At 31.2% G+C, this 19880-nt stretch overlaps 2 protein-coding genes across 13 annotated transcripts in view; one reads left to right on the top strand and one right to left on the bottom strand.

The window, feature by feature from the left end:
- Positions 1-389: 389 nt before the first annotated feature.
- On the top strand, positions 390-13217 carry LOC130899382 (transcription elongation factor SPT6). Its single transcript, XM_057809295.1, has 26 exons — positions 390-646; positions 766-844; positions 901-987; positions 2416-2522; positions 2582-2689; positions 3182-3495; positions 3712-3927; positions 3981-4209; positions 4273-4559; positions 5199-5341; positions 5402-5531; positions 5595-5774; positions 6098-6263; positions 6358-6534; positions 6956-7171; positions 7221-7867; positions 7918-8129; positions 8186-8353; positions 8797-8997; positions 9050-9218; positions 9278-9579; positions 9755-9969; positions 10089-10323; positions 10616-10749; positions 10807-11248; positions 11438-13217. Exons 1-26 carry the CDS (start codon positions 605-607, stop codon positions 11629-11631), a joined length of 5400 nt encoding a protein of 1799 aa, XP_057665278.1. The 5' UTR covers positions 390-604; the 3' UTR covers positions 11632-13217.
- A 1659-nt stretch (positions 13218-14876) lies between these two features.
- Positions 14877-19880, bottom strand: part of LOC130899299 (kinesin-like protein unc-104) — a 36403-nt gene continuing 31399 nt past the window's right edge. For all 12 annotated transcript variants that reach the window (XM_057809141.1, XM_057809143.1, XM_057809136.1 and 9 more), the window contains one exon: positions 14877-19258. In XM_057809141.1, coding sequence (XP_057665124.1) covers positions 18938-19258 — 321 coding nt within the window. In that variant the 3' untranslated portion in view covers positions 14877-18937. The remainder of the gene's footprint in view (positions 19259-19880) is intronic.

The raw sequence follows: 19880 nt of genomic DNA, 5'->3' as shown, positions 1-19880 counted from the left end.
AAATTTTAATTAAGAATATATGACAGATAACAACTTTTTTGTCAAAAGCGTTTACCTCCCATCTCTAGATGGCAGGACAAACCTTAGTTATCAATCTGTTAAGATGTTAATTAGAATTTTTAAATTAAGATTCAAACATATTTTGTTACAAGAAAAATAACTTTCTTTTGGCCCTTATTACCCACAGGTATGTATGAAAAGACATTTGTACTCATCTTCATAATATAATACTCTTAACGGTATTGTATTGGCAATACTAAATAATTTTAATATGACAATGTCTTTTGTCATTTTAACTTGTGTGAATTAGCTGCCTATATCCGATGTTTCCCGATCGTCAAGTCTAGTCTAATGAAATACTAGTGACGATTATAAACAGTCGATCGGCTAGCTTCGGAAATAAGCTAGCCAAATATGGTAGCTATTTTGACACCACTGTAAGTTTACCAATATCTGATTAATGGTTTTTTTGCTGATCTTTTTTAACGGACCCTTTAGTAATAAAATCCACTTTAGTTTATTATATTGAAATAAAATAATAACCGCAAATAAATAAAACGTTCTGTATTCTTTTTAAGAATAAATTACTTAAAAGTATATAAAAATGGCAGACTTTATCGACTCCGAAGCTGAAGAAAGCAGCGAGGTAATTTTAGATAATTTTATAGTTATCATTTTGCAATGATTAATACGTAAATCCGAATTTAACATATATACAGGATGTGTAAATATCTCGTGATTATAACATCAGTTTTATAATTACAGGAGGAAGAATTAGATTCTAGGGACCGTAAAAAAGCACAGAAAGCTAAAGTGGTGGATAGTTCTGATGAGGATGAGGAAGGTATTTTATTTATTTTTATATCTATTTGCATATCTATTACTGTTGGCATATTTCAGACGACGACGAGAGATTGAGAGAGGAATTGAAAGACTTGATTGATGATAATCCAATTGAAGAAAGCGACGCTGAATCGGAAGCTTCGGGTACGAATTTTGCACTATTCTGTTATATATAAATCATAAGGCCACTTTTATTGGGTGTTATAATATTTAAATATCTATAAATTAATATGCGAGGAATAGTTTCAATCGAATAGATCACAGTAAGTTCATTATTATTTAGTATAACTTATCAAACTTTTACTAAAACTTATATAAGTATCAAGAGAAGTCTAGATCAACAGGTATATATTCTTCATCCATGTTTTACTTGAAAATATTATGAAAAATTGTCCAAACACATTCAGTATGTTGAAAACACCTGGATCCAAAGCTTAGCTGGAAAGAGCACATAGTCAAAAAGAGGAAACAAATTGCATGAGTTACAAGGAAGGAAATCTAGACTATGGATGACAAAATTTTAATTTACAAGATAAGGCATATAACTTTGCGGTTTTGCCTAGTGATGTAAAATGCCCAGTCATATATAAGTTGGGCCTGGGCAAATGTCTAAAATAAAAAAATGCCCTGGCATTTATGTATTTCTGAGAAAGTATTGAATAATTGTGATACTTTTTCACGAATCTGCCCTTTCAAAGTGAAAAATTTTCATATGCCCTGCAAAAAACGCCCAGGAAAAGGGCTAAAATAAAAAAATGCCCAGGAGTTTATGTATATCTGAGAAAATATTGAGCTATAGTCAAACATGCACATATTATTGATACTTATTGACGAATCTACCCTTTCAAAGTAAATAAATTTCAAATAGGTCACTATTCTTAAGCATTTTGGAAGAATACTAATGAAATTTAAACACTGGTACACAAAAGAAAAATCTCCACTTCAGTCAAACCCCAAATCAGAACTAGTCATACAAATGGCTTGAAATTAGCCAATGCCGTCAGAAGTGTTGTCAATTTTTATTTACAAATAACAATTTTGAAGACATATTGTCATTAGAATTCATTTTATTAATAATATAATTATTAAAATAATCATTTCGAAGCTCAACTACAAAATAATGTAAGTGATATCAAAATCAGTTAAAATAGAAAATAATTTCTTAACAAATTTTGTTTGCCCATTTCATAAATGTCCAGCTCCTCTCACTGGAAGAGCCTTTATCATGCCATTGTTGATTTTGTATACACTGAATTTTACTCTAGCCCATTATCTTATAGAATAGTTTACTTATCCGCAACCACTTCTACTTTAGGTGTAGAGGTGATATTTTTTCTCCACTTGGTTCTATAATTTCCTTCCTGTTCAGCCCTTCTCCAGTTTAGTCCTCTCTTTTCCAGGTTATTTGCTATTTATTTATTCCATATCACTGTCATTACATCATAGATACTTTACTCTTTTTTCTAGTTCTTATGTTCTTATTTCTTTTGGTTTGTTTGATATTTTCATCAAAAAAATGTATGAGATTGTTTTATTATTTATGTTTTCTTATTGGATTAAACTTTTTTTCAGGGGGAGAAAAAAGGAAAAAATCAGATGATGAAGATCTAGATGACCGGTTAGAAGATGAAGATTATGATTTACTGGAAGAAAATTTGGGTGTTAAAGTTGAAAGAAGGGTAAATATTAAAATAGAAAATCTGATAATAATATGTCCTTACATATTTTTTTTTCAAAGAAATTCAAACGTTTGCGTCGTTTTGAAGATGAAGAAAGTGAAGGGGAGGATGAACACGATCCTGAACAAGACAGAGAACAAATTGCTATGGATATCTTCTCTGATGATGTGAGTATAATTATTGAAATAAAACAGGTCTAGTTTCGACCATTGTTGTGTGTTTAATAGATTATTTCTTGTATATAATTATTTAAAAAAAAAATGTTATTTGAAACCGTTATTTAATAATTTTTTTTATCTTAAAATTGTAAAAATCATAACGAGCTGGATAATATTGGGGATTTTTATATATTCCTTGTTGCATTCAAAGGAAAGAGATGATCATCATAAAAAGGTAAATTATTGTGGAAGCACAGGAATGTTTTATTGTTGGAAAATATGTTTTTTTATTCATTTTTTGAGTTCCATAGAGAACATAAAATCATCTCTTTACATGCATGTGTCAAAATATTTGGTTTAATATTTATTTAGACATATATTAGAGCATGGCTTAACATTTCAATGTCCAATACCATATTTTCAACTTTGTATAATGTCTCTTCAATACCTTTGGAGCATGAAAAAAATCAAGCATGAATCATGAATATCTTTTTATCATAGGATGATGAAAGGCGCTCAGAACGTAGTCATAGACCTGCAGTAGAACAAGACTCTTATGGTGTTGGTGATGAGGAAGAAGATGGAGAGTACTCTGATGCAGACGATTTCATTGTTGATGATGATGGTAGACCTATAGCAGAAAAGAAGAAAAGAAAGAAACCCATATTCACAGATGCTGCTCTTCAAGAGGCACAAGAAACTTTCGGTGTAGATTTTGATTATGATGAGTTCTCTAAATATGATCAAGATGATTATGAAGATGAAGAAGATGACGAAGAAGATGAATATGAGGAAGATGATGATGGTGAAAAAAGGTAATTTTACTAAATATATCCGAAATACATGAGTTATCGACTTTTATTATCAATGTAGTAATGCAATTTTTAGAATGAAAGTTTATATTCACTTCTAACCAGCACCTTCTTATTTACCCTTTCAGAAATAACTGATAGGGGGTTTATAAGTATTCCAGCCCCTCGCCTGATATTTTTATTCTAACACATATAGTTTTAATTTTTAAAAAATTGTAGGAAGAGGCCTAAGAAAGATGCGAGGAAGAAACCAACAAAGAAATCCATTTTTGAAGTATATGAACCGAGTGAACTTAAGAGAGGGTTTTTCACAGATCTAGATAATGAGATTAGAAATACGGATATTCCTGAAAGGATGCAAATTAGGGATGTACCAGTTACTGCTGTTCCTGATGATTCCACTGAATTGGATGATGAAGCAGAGTGGATTTATAGGTGAGTACAAAATTTGATTGGGTTACACATAGTTTATCTTCAACTTTTTTTAGACAAGCCTTCTGCAACAAATCCGTTTCTAATGTAGATGCTCATCTTTCGGCGGAAGCTAGAGATAAATTAAAGAAGGGTCCGCAAACTGTGGGAAAAATTAGAAAAGCCTTAGATTTTATGAGAAACCAACAATTAGAAGTACCGTTTATAGCATTTTATAGGAAAGAATATGTTCAGCCTGAGTTGAATATTAACGATTTATGGAAAGTTTATAAATTTGACGCAAAGGTAAACATATTTTATGCAAGTTACAATTAACGAATTGATGCATATTAGAATAATTTGTTTTAGTGGTGCCAATTAAAGTCGCGTAAAGAAAACCTTCTAAAATTATTTGAAAAGATGAGATCTTACCAAATGGATCATGTATTTAAAGATCCTGATGCTCCTATTCCTGAGAATATACGCATATTATGTGACAGCGATATCGAAAGGTTAAAAAATGTTCAAACAGCTGAAGAATTGAATGATGTCCACAACCATTTCATTTTATACTATGCTGGTGATTTACCTGCAATGCACACTGCATGGAGGATCAGAGAGAAGGAGAAAAAACGGCAGGAGCGGAAGGAAGCCAGGTAAGATTGTAGATTTGGTTACAGCATCCATATTTGGTACAATTTGCCAATAGATTCGGCAATTGTTTAATAAATAGCATGGATTTTTTACTGGTAGACTTGCAATCTCAAAGTTAATATGCTTAAAGCAATATACAATATAGTAACAGTACCAAGGTTGATGTCATTTATACAGATTTGTCCAAGGCCTCTGATTGCTATCCAAAATTGATTTATTTTTTTATTTATACCCTATGGATAGTAAAACTTTCAGTTACTTACTAAGGTTTCAACTCTATAGAAATTAACAAAACTTTTGGAGTACCCTTTTTAACATTTCAAAATTTAATAGCTTATCTTTCACTAGGAAATTTAACCCTATTCATTTTAATTACTTCATTTCTAATAATGTGCTTAAAAGGACTGCAATAATAAAAAATCTTGGTGTAAATTAAATCTTGCCATGGTCTTTAGAAGCTTTGGTTTTGTACTAAAGAACTATAATCAGTTTACCAAAGGGATTAGGATTTCATTTGCTTGTGTAGTTGGATTCAAAGTTTCCAGGAATGGTACCAAAATATATAATATAGTTTTGTGTTTATAACAAAAATTGATATGTACTTGAAATTATTTCACTCGAGCATTTTATATTTCTTCTAGACTTAAACTAATCGCCGAAAATGAAGATGGTGCTGATATTCCTGAAGAAGTTGAGGAAATCGAAGATGATGAACCCGAAGGGGAGACATTGAAATATGCAAATAGATCTGGCAGTTATGCTTTGTGCACTAGAGCAGGTTTAGGTGTGTAAAAACAATTTAAATACAATATTTTTTATTTAGATTCTATTTTTTAACTTTTAGATCCACTAGCTAAGAAATTCGGTTTAACTCCTGAACAGTTTGGTGAAAATTTAAGAGATAATTATCAAAGGCATGAGGTAGATCAAGATCCTACGGAACCAGCTGATGTTGCAAAAGAATATCTTTCACCGTAAGTATTTCTACATTTTGTAAATTGATGGTGAAAACATTGCTAACTTTATATTTATTTTAGTAAATTTGGAACCGTAGAGGAAGTTTTACAAGCTGCAAAATACATGGTTGCTTTACAAATAGCTAGAGAACCTTTAGTTAGAAAATGTGTAAGAGAAGTGTTCTTTGAAAGGGCAAAATTATGTGTATATCCCACTAAAAAAGGACAAAAAGTCATCGACGAAGCACATAATTGTTATAGGTAAATTTATATTTATAACTATCACTTTTTTATTTTCTATGAATTGAAGGTTTAGTTATAACTACCCACTAGGGTGATCATTAAAATAAACTCCTCACCATAATTTACTTATAACTCGTTATTTTGTTAGAACTTTTAATGAAAGTACTTCAGCTTGCTTAATTTTGGATTTATTGAATATTGATACACATATTTCTATACAGATTGGATTGGATGTAATTAATTTTTGATCAAATATCTTCATTTTCTAAAATAGTAGTTGAAATTGAATAATAGTAAATTTTGCTTTTAGATTTTGTTGGTCAGTATATTTTATTTTTCAGTATGAAATATTTAAAAAACAAACCAGTGAGAGATCTAGCCGGTGATCAGTTTTTAAAATTATGCTTAGCCGAGGAAGAAAACCTTCTCACTATCAAAATTAATGACAATATCGAAGGCAACACTACAAATTCGTATATCGACGAAGTTAAACAGTTGTATATAAAAGTAAGAGAGAATATTATATATTTTTTCAATATATTGTTTTATATTTTGTATTTTCTATTTTTTTACTGAAAATAACTTTTGAACGTCCTTTCAGGATGAATTTAGCAAACATGTCCAAGATTGGAACGACTTAAGGATGGAATGTGTGGAAAGAGCATTAACGAAAAGTGTTTTACCAGATTTGAGAACTGAATTGAGAAGGACTCTTTTAACAGAAGCTAAAGAATTTGTTCTTAAGGCATGTTGCAGAAAACTTTACAATTGGATAAAGGTATTGTTAATATCAAAAACTTGCTATTATTTAGTTAAAAAAAATTCAAACTGTGTATAAACTTCTAAATTTTATACAACAAACTTACTAACATGTATAGATCTTACAAAGCCATGTCAAAACATTTCATTTTGATTAATTACGAAGAAAAAAATCATTTTTAGACAAATATCTAAGATGCCACTTGACTGCATCACGTGAAGAAATCTGATATTTTTCTAATAATTTTCAACTCCGCGTTTATTTTGATGCTGATAATGATTTCAGAATACTCATTCCGTTTGATATTATCTTTGGAAAAAAGTTTTTGTTCATAAATTAATCTTCAAAAGCAGACTGAATCCAAAACTATATCTTTCTTTTTATTGAGAGGAATTACTATTTGTAATTATTTGTAAGTATTTGTAAATACTTTTTGAAGATTGCTCCGTATGCTGTTACATTTCCTGAAGAAGATGAAGACGATTGGGATACATCTAAAGGTGTTAGAGTGATGGGTGTGGCATATGTACCCGAATATAGTGTATCAGCTTTTGCTTGCATTTCGGCACCGGATGGTGATATAACAGATTACCTCAGATTACCACACCTACTAAAAAGGAAGAATAGTTTCAGAATTGAAGAGAAATCAATGAAGGTAATGTGATATCTTCATATTTTTCTATTTTACATTATTTCAATTCCAGGAAGCTGATCTCCAAGCAATTAAAAATTTCATATATCTGAAAAAACCCCACGTGGTTACCATCGGTGGTGAATCTAGAGAAGCCCTGATGATAGCTGATGATATACGAGGAGTGATTAAAGAATTAATGGAATCAGATCAATTTCCACAAATTAATGTAGAAATTATAGATAATGAGTTAGCAAAAGTATATGCCAATTCAAATAAAGGGCAAGCCGATTTCAGGGATTACCCGGAGTTATTAAGACAGGCTATTTCATTGGCTAGAAGAATGCAAGATCCCTTAATAGAATATTCACAATTATGTAATAGCGATGAGGAAATTTTGAGTTTGCGATTTCATCCTTTACAAGAGCAAATTCAAAAAGATGAACTATTAGAAGCCCTTTGTTTGGAATTTGTGAATAGAACTAATGAAGTCGGTGTTGATATAAACCTAGCTGTTCAACAAGCCCACAAAAGTAGTCTCGTCCAATTTATATGTGGTTTAGGACCCCGTAAAGGACAAGCTTTGCTTAAAGTACTTAAACAGACCAACCAAAGGTTGGAAAATAGGACCCAATTAGTTACATCCTGTCACATGGGTCCTAAAGTATTCATCAATTGTTCCGGTTTCATAAAAATAGATACTAACAGCTTAGGAGACAGGTAAATATATCTTTAAACTGTTTTTATTTGTTTCAATGTAATTTTTTTAGTACTGAAGCTTATGTAGAAATTTTGGACGGGTCTCGTGTGCATCCGGAAACTTACGAATGGGCTAGAAAAATGGCAGTTGATGCTTTGGAATACGACGACGATGAAGGTGCTAACCCCGCGGGTGCCTTAGAAGAAATTCTTGAGGCGCCGGAACGGCTAAAAGATCTTGATCTTGATGCATTTGCCGAAGAATTAGAAAGACAAGGATTTGGTAAAATTAATAAGATCTCGGATGTTTACAACATTTTTATTGTTTCGTATTTACAGGTAATAAAAGTATTACTCTATATGATATTAGAGCCGAACTGAATTGTAGGTACAAAGATTTGAGGCAACCATTCCATTCTGCAAATCCAGAAGAACTCTTCGATATGCTCACCAAAGAAACTCCAGAAACATTCTACATTGGAAAAATGGTCACGGCTACTGTTTTTGGTAAGGTCTAAACCTCTTTGATTTGGATCCAAGAAATATTTTGATTGATGAATAGGGGTTTTTTGAAATTAACGTAAAAAAATGAAAAAACATTTTTTTATATATTTATTGACTTTAAGAATGCAAAAAAAATCAGAATTTCAATACATTACAAGCCGGTAAAGTGGGGGGCTACAAAAAAAACCATGGTTGACATGATTCCAGCCTTCGTAGTGACCTGGAACAAAAAATTTGAAAAATTCTACTGGACCGTGTCATGTGGTACTTTATTCTATAGATTACACAATTATTAGGTTGTTTTAATTCAATTGTTTCCGATCTTATTTAGAATTGAAATTTTTATCACGATTGGATATAACATTGTGTTACGGTCAATTACGTGAGTCCAAATCACTTTGGTTATTCCCCATGTAAGTGTACTATTTTTATATATTTTTTCGTAGGAATCGCAAGGAGAAAACCCAAACCGGACCAATTGGATCAAGCTAATCCTGTCCGTAATGATGAAACAGGTTTATGGCAATGTCCCTTCTGTTTGAAAAATGATTTTCCCGAGTTATCTGATGTGTGGAATCACTTTGATGCAGGTTCATGTCCTGGACAAGCTACTGGTGTAAAATTGAGGTTAGATAATGGTATATTAGGTAAGACTAGTTACATATAATCGAATTTTGAATAATTGAATGATTTGTGTAGGTTATATTTTTATAAAAAATATTAGTGACAAACCAGTCGCTAATCCAGAAGAGCGAGTCGGTGTAGGACAATTGATACACTGTAGGATAACTAAAATAGATGTAGAACGGTTCAGTGTTGATTGTACTTCAAAATCCAGTGACCTTTTGGACAAAAATCACGAATGGAGGTAAGTACTCTTTCCATATTAGAATATTATAAAACTCTATTGTAAATTGTTTCTTTTAGGCCTCAAAGAGATCCTTATTATGATCAGGAGAGAGAAGACCAAGATAACAGAGTAGAAGCTGAAAAGAAGAAGGACAAACAACGTATGACATATATTAAGAGGGTTATAGTTCATCCCGCTTTCCACAATATTTCATATGCTGAAGCAGAAAAGTGTATGGTCAATATGGATCAAGGCGAAGTGATTGTTAGACCCTCTAGTAAAGGTGCTGATCATTTAACCATAACTTGGAAAGTTGCCGATGGTATTTATCAGCATATCGATATTAGGGAGGAAGGAAAAACTAACGCTTTCTCACTAGGTATTGAATTTTTTAATTTTTTAAACAATTTCCAAAGATTTAGGTAGTTTCAATCGTTTAATCAAGCGAATTATGGTAATTTCTGACCAGACTTTATTTAAGTTGTGAAGGACATACAATTTTCTAATCGTCATATGCTGCAAAATTAATATGTTAAATTAAACTTTTTTTTTAGGCAAATCTTTGTGGATAGGTAATGAGGAATTCGAGGATCTTGATGAAATAATAGCAAGACATGTTACTCCTATGGCAGCTCATGCTAGAGATTTATTATATTTCAGATATTATAAAGACTTTGAAGGCGGTCATAAAGATAAAGCCGAGGAATATCTAAAAGATGAAAAGAAGAAAAATGCTGCCAAAATACACTATGTAGTTAGTGCTGCTAAGGTAAGTAATGTGCACAGACATTCTTCTATCTTTTAGATAATTTCGTGACCTTTTAATAGTTTTATGATATTTGATCTACTCAAATGCATAATAAGTAATTTCATGTTTTTTAATTGCAGAACGTACCCGGTAAATTCCTACTTTCATATCTTCCAAGAAACAAAGTTAGGCACGAATATATTACTGTAACACCAGAAGGCTTCCGATTTAGGCAACAAATGTTCGATTCAGTTACTTCGTTATTTAAATGGTTCAAAGAACACTTTAGAGAACCGCCACCTGGTGGTATAACACCCGGTACACCGAGAGTTACATCTAGCCGAACCCCATATGGTAGTGGTACTCCAGCATTTAGTAAGTTGATTTCACTTAACATGCGATTTATTTACCAGCACCAACAACACACTCATCTCATGTTTGGAAACATTCTATCGCAATCTACTCTGTTATAATTTACTCAAAGTTTGAAAATAATTTGAAAAAGCTTTTGAGATTCGGTGAAAAGTCATGAGAGAAAGCCAATACAACTTTTCATGACATTTTTGTTTTTCAATGGACTTGAAATATTTTTGTTTCCAAATTTGTTCGGGAGTTCAACATATTGAATGTATTGAGATACAATTATCTAAATAATTATTCTTTCTAGGTATGAATAATGAAGCTATACAACGAGTTGCTCAAAATTTGCCGAGCCATATGGTCCAAGCTTTATCTGCTGCCACAAACCAAACGCCACATTACCCACACACACCAGGATATGGTGGCAATTATATCAATACAGTAAGTTGATAAAATTCTGATGAATTTTGGATATTAATAACGTATTGGTTTTTCTAGCCTTACACACCGAGTGGTCAAACACCCTATATGACGCCCTATCAAACTCCCCACACTCAGCAAACTCCACGTTACGGTCATCAAACCCCCTCTCAACACTTACCTGGTACAGCTCCACCAAATCTCAACAATCCATTCCTCCATCCCGGCGCCGTTACTCCATCTCAACGTACGCCCAATTATCGCAATCATTCGTCTCAATCTCCAATGCTTCCTACAAGTCCTGTACCTAGTCCAGGTTCGCAGAGTTCCTTCAGCAGTCACATGAGTCATAACAGGAGTGGAAGTTATGCTGGATCTCTACGGTTCCAACCCCCTGAATCGCCTAGAAGTTATTCTGGGAGTCACAGGGGATCGTATATGGATAGAGGTTATGGTGGTAGCGGTAATGAAAGCATGGATTGGCAAAAAGCGGCCGAAGCGTGGGCGGCTAGATCTAGATGTGAGTATTTATATATTGTTCAATCTTCTTTTCCTTGTATGGTTATGCAGTGCACCAAATATTCTGAGTGCTCTAATAACTAGAACTTATGAAAATATTCTTTGGTTTGGATTGACAGTAGGAAAAAAATCTTCATTACTGTTTAATCCCTCCGAAATTAATTATTATAATGTATGTTTATTATTTTAGCTACTCCTCGTAGTGAAGGTAGGAACACTCCTAGATCTCTTGGACAAAGGACTCCAAGATACGATGAAGAACGGTCTAGAATGAAGAATTTGAGTAAAAGTCCGAGATCAATACGTTCAACTCCTCGTACCAATACATCGCCACATTCGATGTCATTAGGGGATGCAACACCTCTATACGACGAAAATATATAAAATTTTCTTTTAGATTATAATAAAGTAGCGCGAAAGTGATATTTATTACGTTGAAACATTTTATCAATATTTTTTTTTGTTATTCGACTTTATACAACAAAATACAAGCCGAAATAGAATTTAAATCAATTGTCTTTTTCTCATCTTCTGATAAACAATATAAATCTGAACAAGGGGAAACTGGTACTTATATCATCGTTATAAATGTGATATGAGAAAATTCATTCAAGTTCAATTACTTCACGAGATTTTGTCTTTTAGATATTCTTTATTCCATTTCTAGTTCGCTGCCAATCAGATTGTAGTGCTCCTTTGGCTTCAAATTTTATTCCAAGTATTAAAGTCTTCAATTTCATTGCTTTGAAATAGCTTCCTCATGCAATGATTTGGAAACAAAATTTCACCAAAAACTCACTGATAGAAGAAAGTATTGGATATTAAAAATAATAAAAATAAAGATTCGGCATTGAATCAGAAAATTATTAATCTTTCTAGTTGGTTTCATTAATAATGCAGGGATATGTCTACACATCCCACCTGCTCCTGTTTAACAATAACAAACCATTTTCAATCTCATAATCTTCAAGAGCAAAGGATCTAGTTATTTGATGACAACATTGGTCCACATTCAGCGCTTGTTAACGAAGATTACTTGACTTGTTCTTTAATATCAAATTTCTCGCCCAGGAATGTTTCAAACGGAAAGTTTGTAAATACATACGAAATTATATATCTTCTATTTTGAATTGAAACGAATTCTTCGCTAATTAGTTTATGTTTTAGTTTTGGGATTGTGGTATATCAAACACCGAAGTGTACTATTTTTAATAAATCCTGAGCTTTCGCATTCTTATGTATTCATCATTTAGGAATTAAATAATTGAGAATTGTGGTGTCTTTAATTTCGTTTTTTCTTTTAAAAAAATTATCAAATTCATAGGATTCAACAATTAATATTCAAATTGACACTTGACATAAATATTAAGTTTATTGATTTTTCATTTTATATATTTTATAAGTTCTGAATTTATACTGGTATTCGTAAAGCAACTTCTCCAATTTTCAAGGAAAGTAAAAAATTTTTAAGATCATGGATATCGAGTAGGTTTTACATTACAAATGATATCAGTATTGTTATTTCTCACTCTTCTGCTGAAATAACATATATTTGACTACAATATAATTATCATTTGCATTGTTAACTATTTATTTATGAACTCCATTAGTGATTTATGTTGTTTATCAGTGCATATTGAGCAATATGGTGTTAAAATAAAAATTCTGTTAACTACCAGTGAACTTATAATTACAGTGTGGTTCTTAGAGTCTTCCACAAGTCGTTAGTTCTTCCGGCTCGAAGGACCAACAGTGTAATTGTGTGTTGATGTGGTGGTAAATAGTATGTTACCAACGGTCCAATTTTGATATAATTATTGAGTCAACAAAATTTTTATTACCTGTAATTTATATTGTTTATATTTACATCGTGTTGGTATGAAAATATTATTTCTTAAATCGATATAAAACTGGTTTTATTGTAATTTAATGTTTTTGTATTGGTAATATATATATATTTTAAGATTCAATTACTGATTTAGTTATTTTTTACCATTCTCCCATATTTAGTAGGGCGTAACAATAATTGAGATGGGAAAAACTGCAACCAATAACCTCAAAGGATATACTGCAAACAAAGGACATATCGTCTTTAGTATTTTATCCTTGCAGGGACATTGTGACATCTCCTTAATAAAATTGAAGTATTTTGAATAATTATAAAAAATCTGATAGAAATAATTGAAATTTGTGTAAAATTGGCCCATTATAGGTCAATTTTTAGTCTAAAACGTGCTTACACTTACAGGATGTGATCAAAAAATTGTTTTATCGAACTAAAGTATAAAGGTAGCATTTAAATAAATCTTTTTTTTGGAATGGTCTAATTTCTGTTGTGGTATATCAGGATTGGTGTGGAAAAATTTCCTCTTCATCATATTTTTTATATTCTGGAAGTCAGTAGTCACCTTATGTTAAATCTGGTGAGTAGTATGGATAATTTTTAGGTGACAAAAACTTGGGAAAGTTGCTTTGAAATGATAAAGTTTCAAACTGTTAGCCTATTTTTCAGGTTTTCTTCATTATACATTGTTTCAGCAAACAAATTTTCCAGTAATTACACACTTTTCATGTTTTTTCCTCATGTTCCTCGTTTTCAAATAACTTCAACTTAGGAAAATTTTGATATTTTATGAACTTTTTTTGACTTAAACAAAAAGTTGTACAAAAACCATGTGTTAGCGTAGTAAAAGTAGACTGATACATTGTTACAGATTGTCTCAACGCATGTAAATCACCTCTTCATGTACTTACAATTACGAGGTGTGATTAAAAAATTGTTTTATAAAACTAAAGTATAAAGGTACAATTTATATCAATCTCATTTGATTTACTACCCTTGGTTATCAATATATTCATCGTAACATTGAATCTATAACAGGAAGACTTCTTTTTGGAATGATTTAATCTTCTCGGTGTAGAAATATAAGGAAAATATTTCCCCTTCAGTCATTTTTTGTTTTCGGGAAGAGCTAGAAGTCGTTGTAGTGCTAAAATTGTCGAGTGTCATGTATAGTAAGGTTTTTTTTAATTCCAAAAACATGCGAATTGAATAGTACTTGTGGAAACGAGCGTTGAAAAGATGAAGAATCAAGTTGTTGGACTATTTTTCAAGTTTTTCTCTTCGTACATTGTTTTGGTAAACAAATTTTCCTTTTTTGGTCGTTTTCATCTGTTTAAAGGTTCTTCGTTCTCAAATAACTTCATATTATAGAGATTTTAACATTTCGTGAGCTCATTTGGTACTTTTTTCACTTTAAAACAAAAATGTGTTATTCAAAATCCATGTCTCACTGAAGCAGATTGATAAATTGTTAAAGATTGTCTCAACACATGAAAGTATAAAACAGTGTTAGGAATTGTTGCTATAAAATGTTAATTATTCATTTAATAAAACGTTTTTTTACTATATTACAGACAGATAACAGATACATAGATAAAATATAAAACATATATTAATGTTCTTATGTGTCAGTTGTCAGATTTACTTTTGTAGTAATTGATGACATTGACATGACATGAAAAATCATTCAATGTAGTTTTTGTTAACCTCTTGTATGTTGGGAATGATTGGAATCGTTCCATTTATAACAGAATTTCAAATATAGGGTGTAAAAAATAAAAATATATCATTTCATTGATTTTATTTCATATAATACTTTTACAATGATACAGTAAGTATGAAGGAGAAAATAATAATTTTATTAATGAAATAAAATAATTTGAACATTCCCTAGAAGGTCTACTTTTTTCGTAATAGTAATATATATGTTTTTTTATACAATCATAGCATAGTAAGTGGATGCATATCGAAGTTCTTAGGGAGAAAAACTATTTCACTACAAAAATAAATATATAATATTTAGTAAGCAACTACAACGTATTCTTTTTTCCAGATTTAACTCGTCTCTAATTTAATTATGCCCAATTTCTACTTTCCACAGTTTTCAAGTAGTTTCCCGTTATTACTTATATTATTTTTTTTAAAGTATTTATAAATGTTCCTTTTTTGTTAAACAATTGACGAGTTAAGCCCTTTTATTTTACCGGATCTACAATATCAGCTGAACTTATAAAAAAATTAAATGTGCAAACCGAAACTACTGTTACTTTTCGTGGTCATTATCTAAACGAAAACAAAAATCAAAATTGATTATTTTTCGTATAGACATAGCTCCCTTCTAAAATAATTTTTTTGTTCGAAATCTGTTACGTTCAAAATTTCATCATACAACAAAAATAAATTAACATTAATCACTAAATTCGACAACTTTGACTAGGAATTTATCGATAATAAAATTTAAATGACTAGATCTGAGAAAAACATGGAAACGTATATACAAAACACGAGGAATGTAAAATGTTTCAATCACATTAGTATCGTGTAGGAAAAAAAATTAATTTCAACACAGAAAAAAATAGATACACCCTGTACATTTACACTTACAGTGCCGGTAAATTAAAGGAATTTGTGTCACCTCACAAGTATATTATAATAATGGATATCGTACCTTAAAAACAATGAGGCCTTAAGTTAATTTTTTTTAAAGTGAAACTTGGTACATTTATAAATTTAGTACAATTACAAATTCTACTGTTGATCAATTTCGAAGTGCTCAAAATGACAATGGGCACTTTAAAACTAACTTTTACTGTAATATATTAAGCTTTTTCCAAAAACTTGGTTTCTAAACACTGAGACCGTTTCCTCAAAATTATAATATTTCAACAATGTTAGTTATTTCTCTATTTTTCCACAATTCCTTTTCAATTTATACTATATATCATAACACTATGCACAATTCAATCATTCAAATAATAATAAAAATATAATAAATTATTTAAAAGTAAAACATGACTAGACTCCTATTCGATTAGTCACTCATGGAACCCGTTTTATATTTCTAGAATTATGTATATTAAAAATTCAAAACTAGTACTTGCAAAAATACGTATACTTCTAAAAGTGTTTCATAAAACTGAATAATAGGGGATATAAAACCCTTTTAAGGGGTGAGTTGAGAACTTACTTTTTACCCTTACGATTGTAATGCTACCAAGTAATATCACTTCTACAAACTATCCTTTCATTCGTTTCTAACCGTTACTTTTTCTACCTTAACAGGGTGTGTTAAGTAGTTCACACCCCAAAACGACCCCAATAATTCTAATATTCTTCAATCAGTTTCTATACAAAACCGTTTGTCAGATATTTTCGAAAATTAGTTCTAGATTCACCCCTGTAAAAGGTTGTATCTCCCTTAATATTCGATGCCTATAAATTATATAAAAAAGTAACTTTATTTTTTTTTCTTTTGAGTTAAATTGATATAGATAATTCTAGACCACTTTGTATAATTGGAAAACAATAAGAAAATGTACGAGATGTTAATGTCGGTAATTTGAGATAAAAATTTAAAAAAAATCTTTTCATTCCCATTTTGCATACAGTGTATTAAATTATTGTAATGAATGGGTCACATTACAACACTCTGAATCATAATACTGCTGACCATCTTCAACATATTTACCCAGATGACATAGTAATTAGTGTATTAAAAAAAAAATTAGTTAGAAGACCGAGACAATGGTTCAACCGAAGATATCTACAGAAGGAAAAGCTGGACACCCAGGAGAAGACCACAAGGTTTGAATGCAAGATCATCGGGTCAGACAAGGTCTTATTTAACTGAAGAAAATGTGAAGAATAAAAGTTCTGTAGATCAGAAAATGTCCAATTGTTAGAAAGAGCTATAGGAGAGAGGCAAATCTTTCCAGATGACTTAACAATTATAAGAAGAAACAAGAAGCTGACCAATGAAAATGATCAAAGAGATAGTAGTACACTTATTATCAAGAGCTGATCTATTGTGAAGGAAAAATAAGGGCACATATAAAACACCTGGAAAGCAAAAAACACTAGTTTGATGGGGAATTAAAGCTGGAGAGACTCAGGAGAGGTTTACAAGATTTGAGGTTAAAATTATGAAGCAAATTGATCAATTCAAGTAGTAAACTGGCTAATTCAAGTAGTGCATTGGCTAATTTAGATGGTAGATGAAGGCCAACATAAAGCACAGAAGAAGCAAATAACACTAGTTTCACCAGTAATAACCTATGGGAGTGAAAGCTGGAGACTCGATAGAGGGTTACAAGGTTTGAACTTCAAATCATCAGAATGATATAAAGCAAACGGACCTGATGAAGCTAAATGGTTAATTCAAGTAGTTAATTGTATGATTCAGGTAGTACATTGGCTAATATAGGTGGCGAATAAGAGGAAACTCATTTTTGAGAGCTGATCAACTTCGAAGGAAAAATAAAAGACCTAAAATGCAAACTATTGTACAATAAACACTGGTTTCAGTAGTGAAAACTTATTACAGTGAAAGCTAGAGACTTAGGTGAGGGTTAGAAGGTTTGACGTTGAAATCATCACAAGATGATACGGAGAAATTGGTCTTGAAGAAGCAAACTAGCTTATCCATCTCAATTATTAATCTACTGAATGAATTATAGAATTCCAAAGAAGGAATGAGAATATTTGAAAAATGTATGACACCAGAAAAGGCATAGAAAATTCTAAAAGAAAATGGCATGTAAATTAAAGGTAATGAAACTCAGGGACCTCAATGTTTGGAGGTGAAACTTAGAGGAGGCCAAAGCACACTCCAGGTTATTACATTAATTTGTAAATTGAATGAGTCAAGTAGGGGTAATAAATTTAAGAAAAATTTGTTTCGATAACCCTTGATCTATTGAAGAATAGAAGATCCGTGTAACAGAAAATGTCAGAAAAGCCACAGCAGAAAATTTTGAAAAAGAGCTTTTAGAATAAAACAGTGAATAAGAAAACTTTCTGTTTTGAAACAGAGCAATTTTCAAAATAATGTTATTATATTTTGTTCTACTTTGTAGTGATTGATTGAACAAGATAAAGTATCAGGGAAATAAGACTGTAAAAGAAGGACGATACAAAAAGAAATTAACATGAGCACTTCAAATTTCATCGAATGCTAGTCTAGTATTACTATGTCTATGGTTATACCAAAACTCTAGCCCCCTTAGAAGAACATCAGCAATTTTTTCAATTTCTAAAAAAGAAATTATATATCGAAAACTCAATTATGAATATCTGCGACGTTTGTAATCTTTATCTACAATACAAGTCAACCAGGTAATACATATAACTGCGTTTTTTTTTAAGTTTTACATTGAATAATTAGAAAACATCGATATATCTGGTACATTTATTTCTCTTTTTATAGCTTCAGATCACAATTTCCATAGGCCAGTCTTCATACAAATATGAGCAATCCAATTTTCGATTTACCAACTCAAAAACAAGAGAAACAAGCCTGAAAAAGTAGAAGAAAACCAAAAGAAGAAGAAGAACTCGGTTATTCACTTTATTTTTATAGCTTCTATTCTGTTTTTTAGTTTTATTTCAGTACTAATAATTAGAATACATCAATTTATTTTTGTAGATGTTGTTTTAGAAACTTTTTGTTGAAATGCTCTTCAAAATCACCAAAAATTGAATCAAAACTATTGTAATTCCCAGAGTTTTTGTTTAAACATCAATTGAAATTTCTCATACCTGTCAGACTGGCCTGTCGAATTAAATAAAACAAACTTACATATATTAAAGCTACTAATAAACCAACACGGATTCCATAGTGATCAAATCTCATTTCAAATTAACCGTAACTTCTTTAGACGTTGTTAGATCATTGTTGCCGTTCTGGGGGTTGCACCTGGCGGATTTGGATCGAATTTGACCGGCTAATAGCGGATTTATGGCGTACAACCAATCGTGTACTTCCTTTTCGTGCAACGTCTGTAACAGATAACCCCTGTGCTTGCTGACGACGCTAAATGTATTAGGTAAGCGGACAGAGCTGTGTTGATCTTCTGAATATTCTACTTGAGCTGTAGCTAAATTTATCAACGCTCTTTCTACGGGATCTTTTTCGTCTCGGAATATAAAGACGTAAGGACGTCGAACGGACTGAAAAATAAATCATTTATCGTATTCTATCAGAAGCTCAACATAATAGTGAATAATAGCATTATAAACTACCAATCGAGCAGATAATACCATTAAAAACTACCATCTGGTTCATAATGGTGGATAAAAGTGTTTTAAACTCCTATCTGCTACATTATGGTAGATAATTAGATTTTAAACTATTAGCTAGGTACCTAATAGTGGATAATAGTATTATGAACCATCACCGGGGCATATAATACTATTTTAAACTACCATCTTGTTCATAAAGATGGATAAAAGTATTTAAAACTCATATATGGTACATAATGGTGGATAATAAGCTCTTAAACTAATAGTTGGGAACCTAACAGTGGATAATAGTATTATGAACTAGCAACTGGTTAGATAATACTAATGAAAACTACCATCTGGTTCATAATAGTGGATAAAAGTGTTTTAAACTATTATCAAGTATATAATGATGGATAATAATATTTCAAACGCATAGTTGGATATCTAATAGTGAATAATAGTATTATGAACCACTACCGCAGCTCATAATAGTAGTTTATATCACCATCCAGGTACATAACAATGGATAAATGTATTTTGAACCACCATCTGACCAAATAGTAGTGGA

Source organism: Diorhabda carinulata, chromosome 11 (genome assembly GCF_026250575.1).
Source record: "Diorhabda carinulata isolate Delta chromosome 11, icDioCari1.1, whole genome shotgun sequence".
NCBI classification, from domain to species: Eukaryota; Metazoa; Arthropoda; class Insecta; order Coleoptera; family Chrysomelidae; genus Diorhabda; species Diorhabda carinulata.
This window is presented reverse-complemented; position numbering and strand designations above follow the sequence as displayed.

Coding starts and splice junctions, on each gene's coding strand:
- LOC130899382 (XM_057809295.1), top strand. CDS start 605: ATGGCAGACTTTATCGACTCCGAAGCTGAAGAAAGCAGCGAG. Junction 3,928..3,980: donor GAAGCAGAGTGGATTTATAG/GTGAGTACAAAA, acceptor AACTTTTTTTAG/ACAAGCCTTCTGCAACAAAT. Junction 10,750..10,806: donor GTGGCAATTATATCAATACA/GTAAGTTGATAA, acceptor TGGTTTTTCTAG/CCTTACACACCGAGTGGTCA.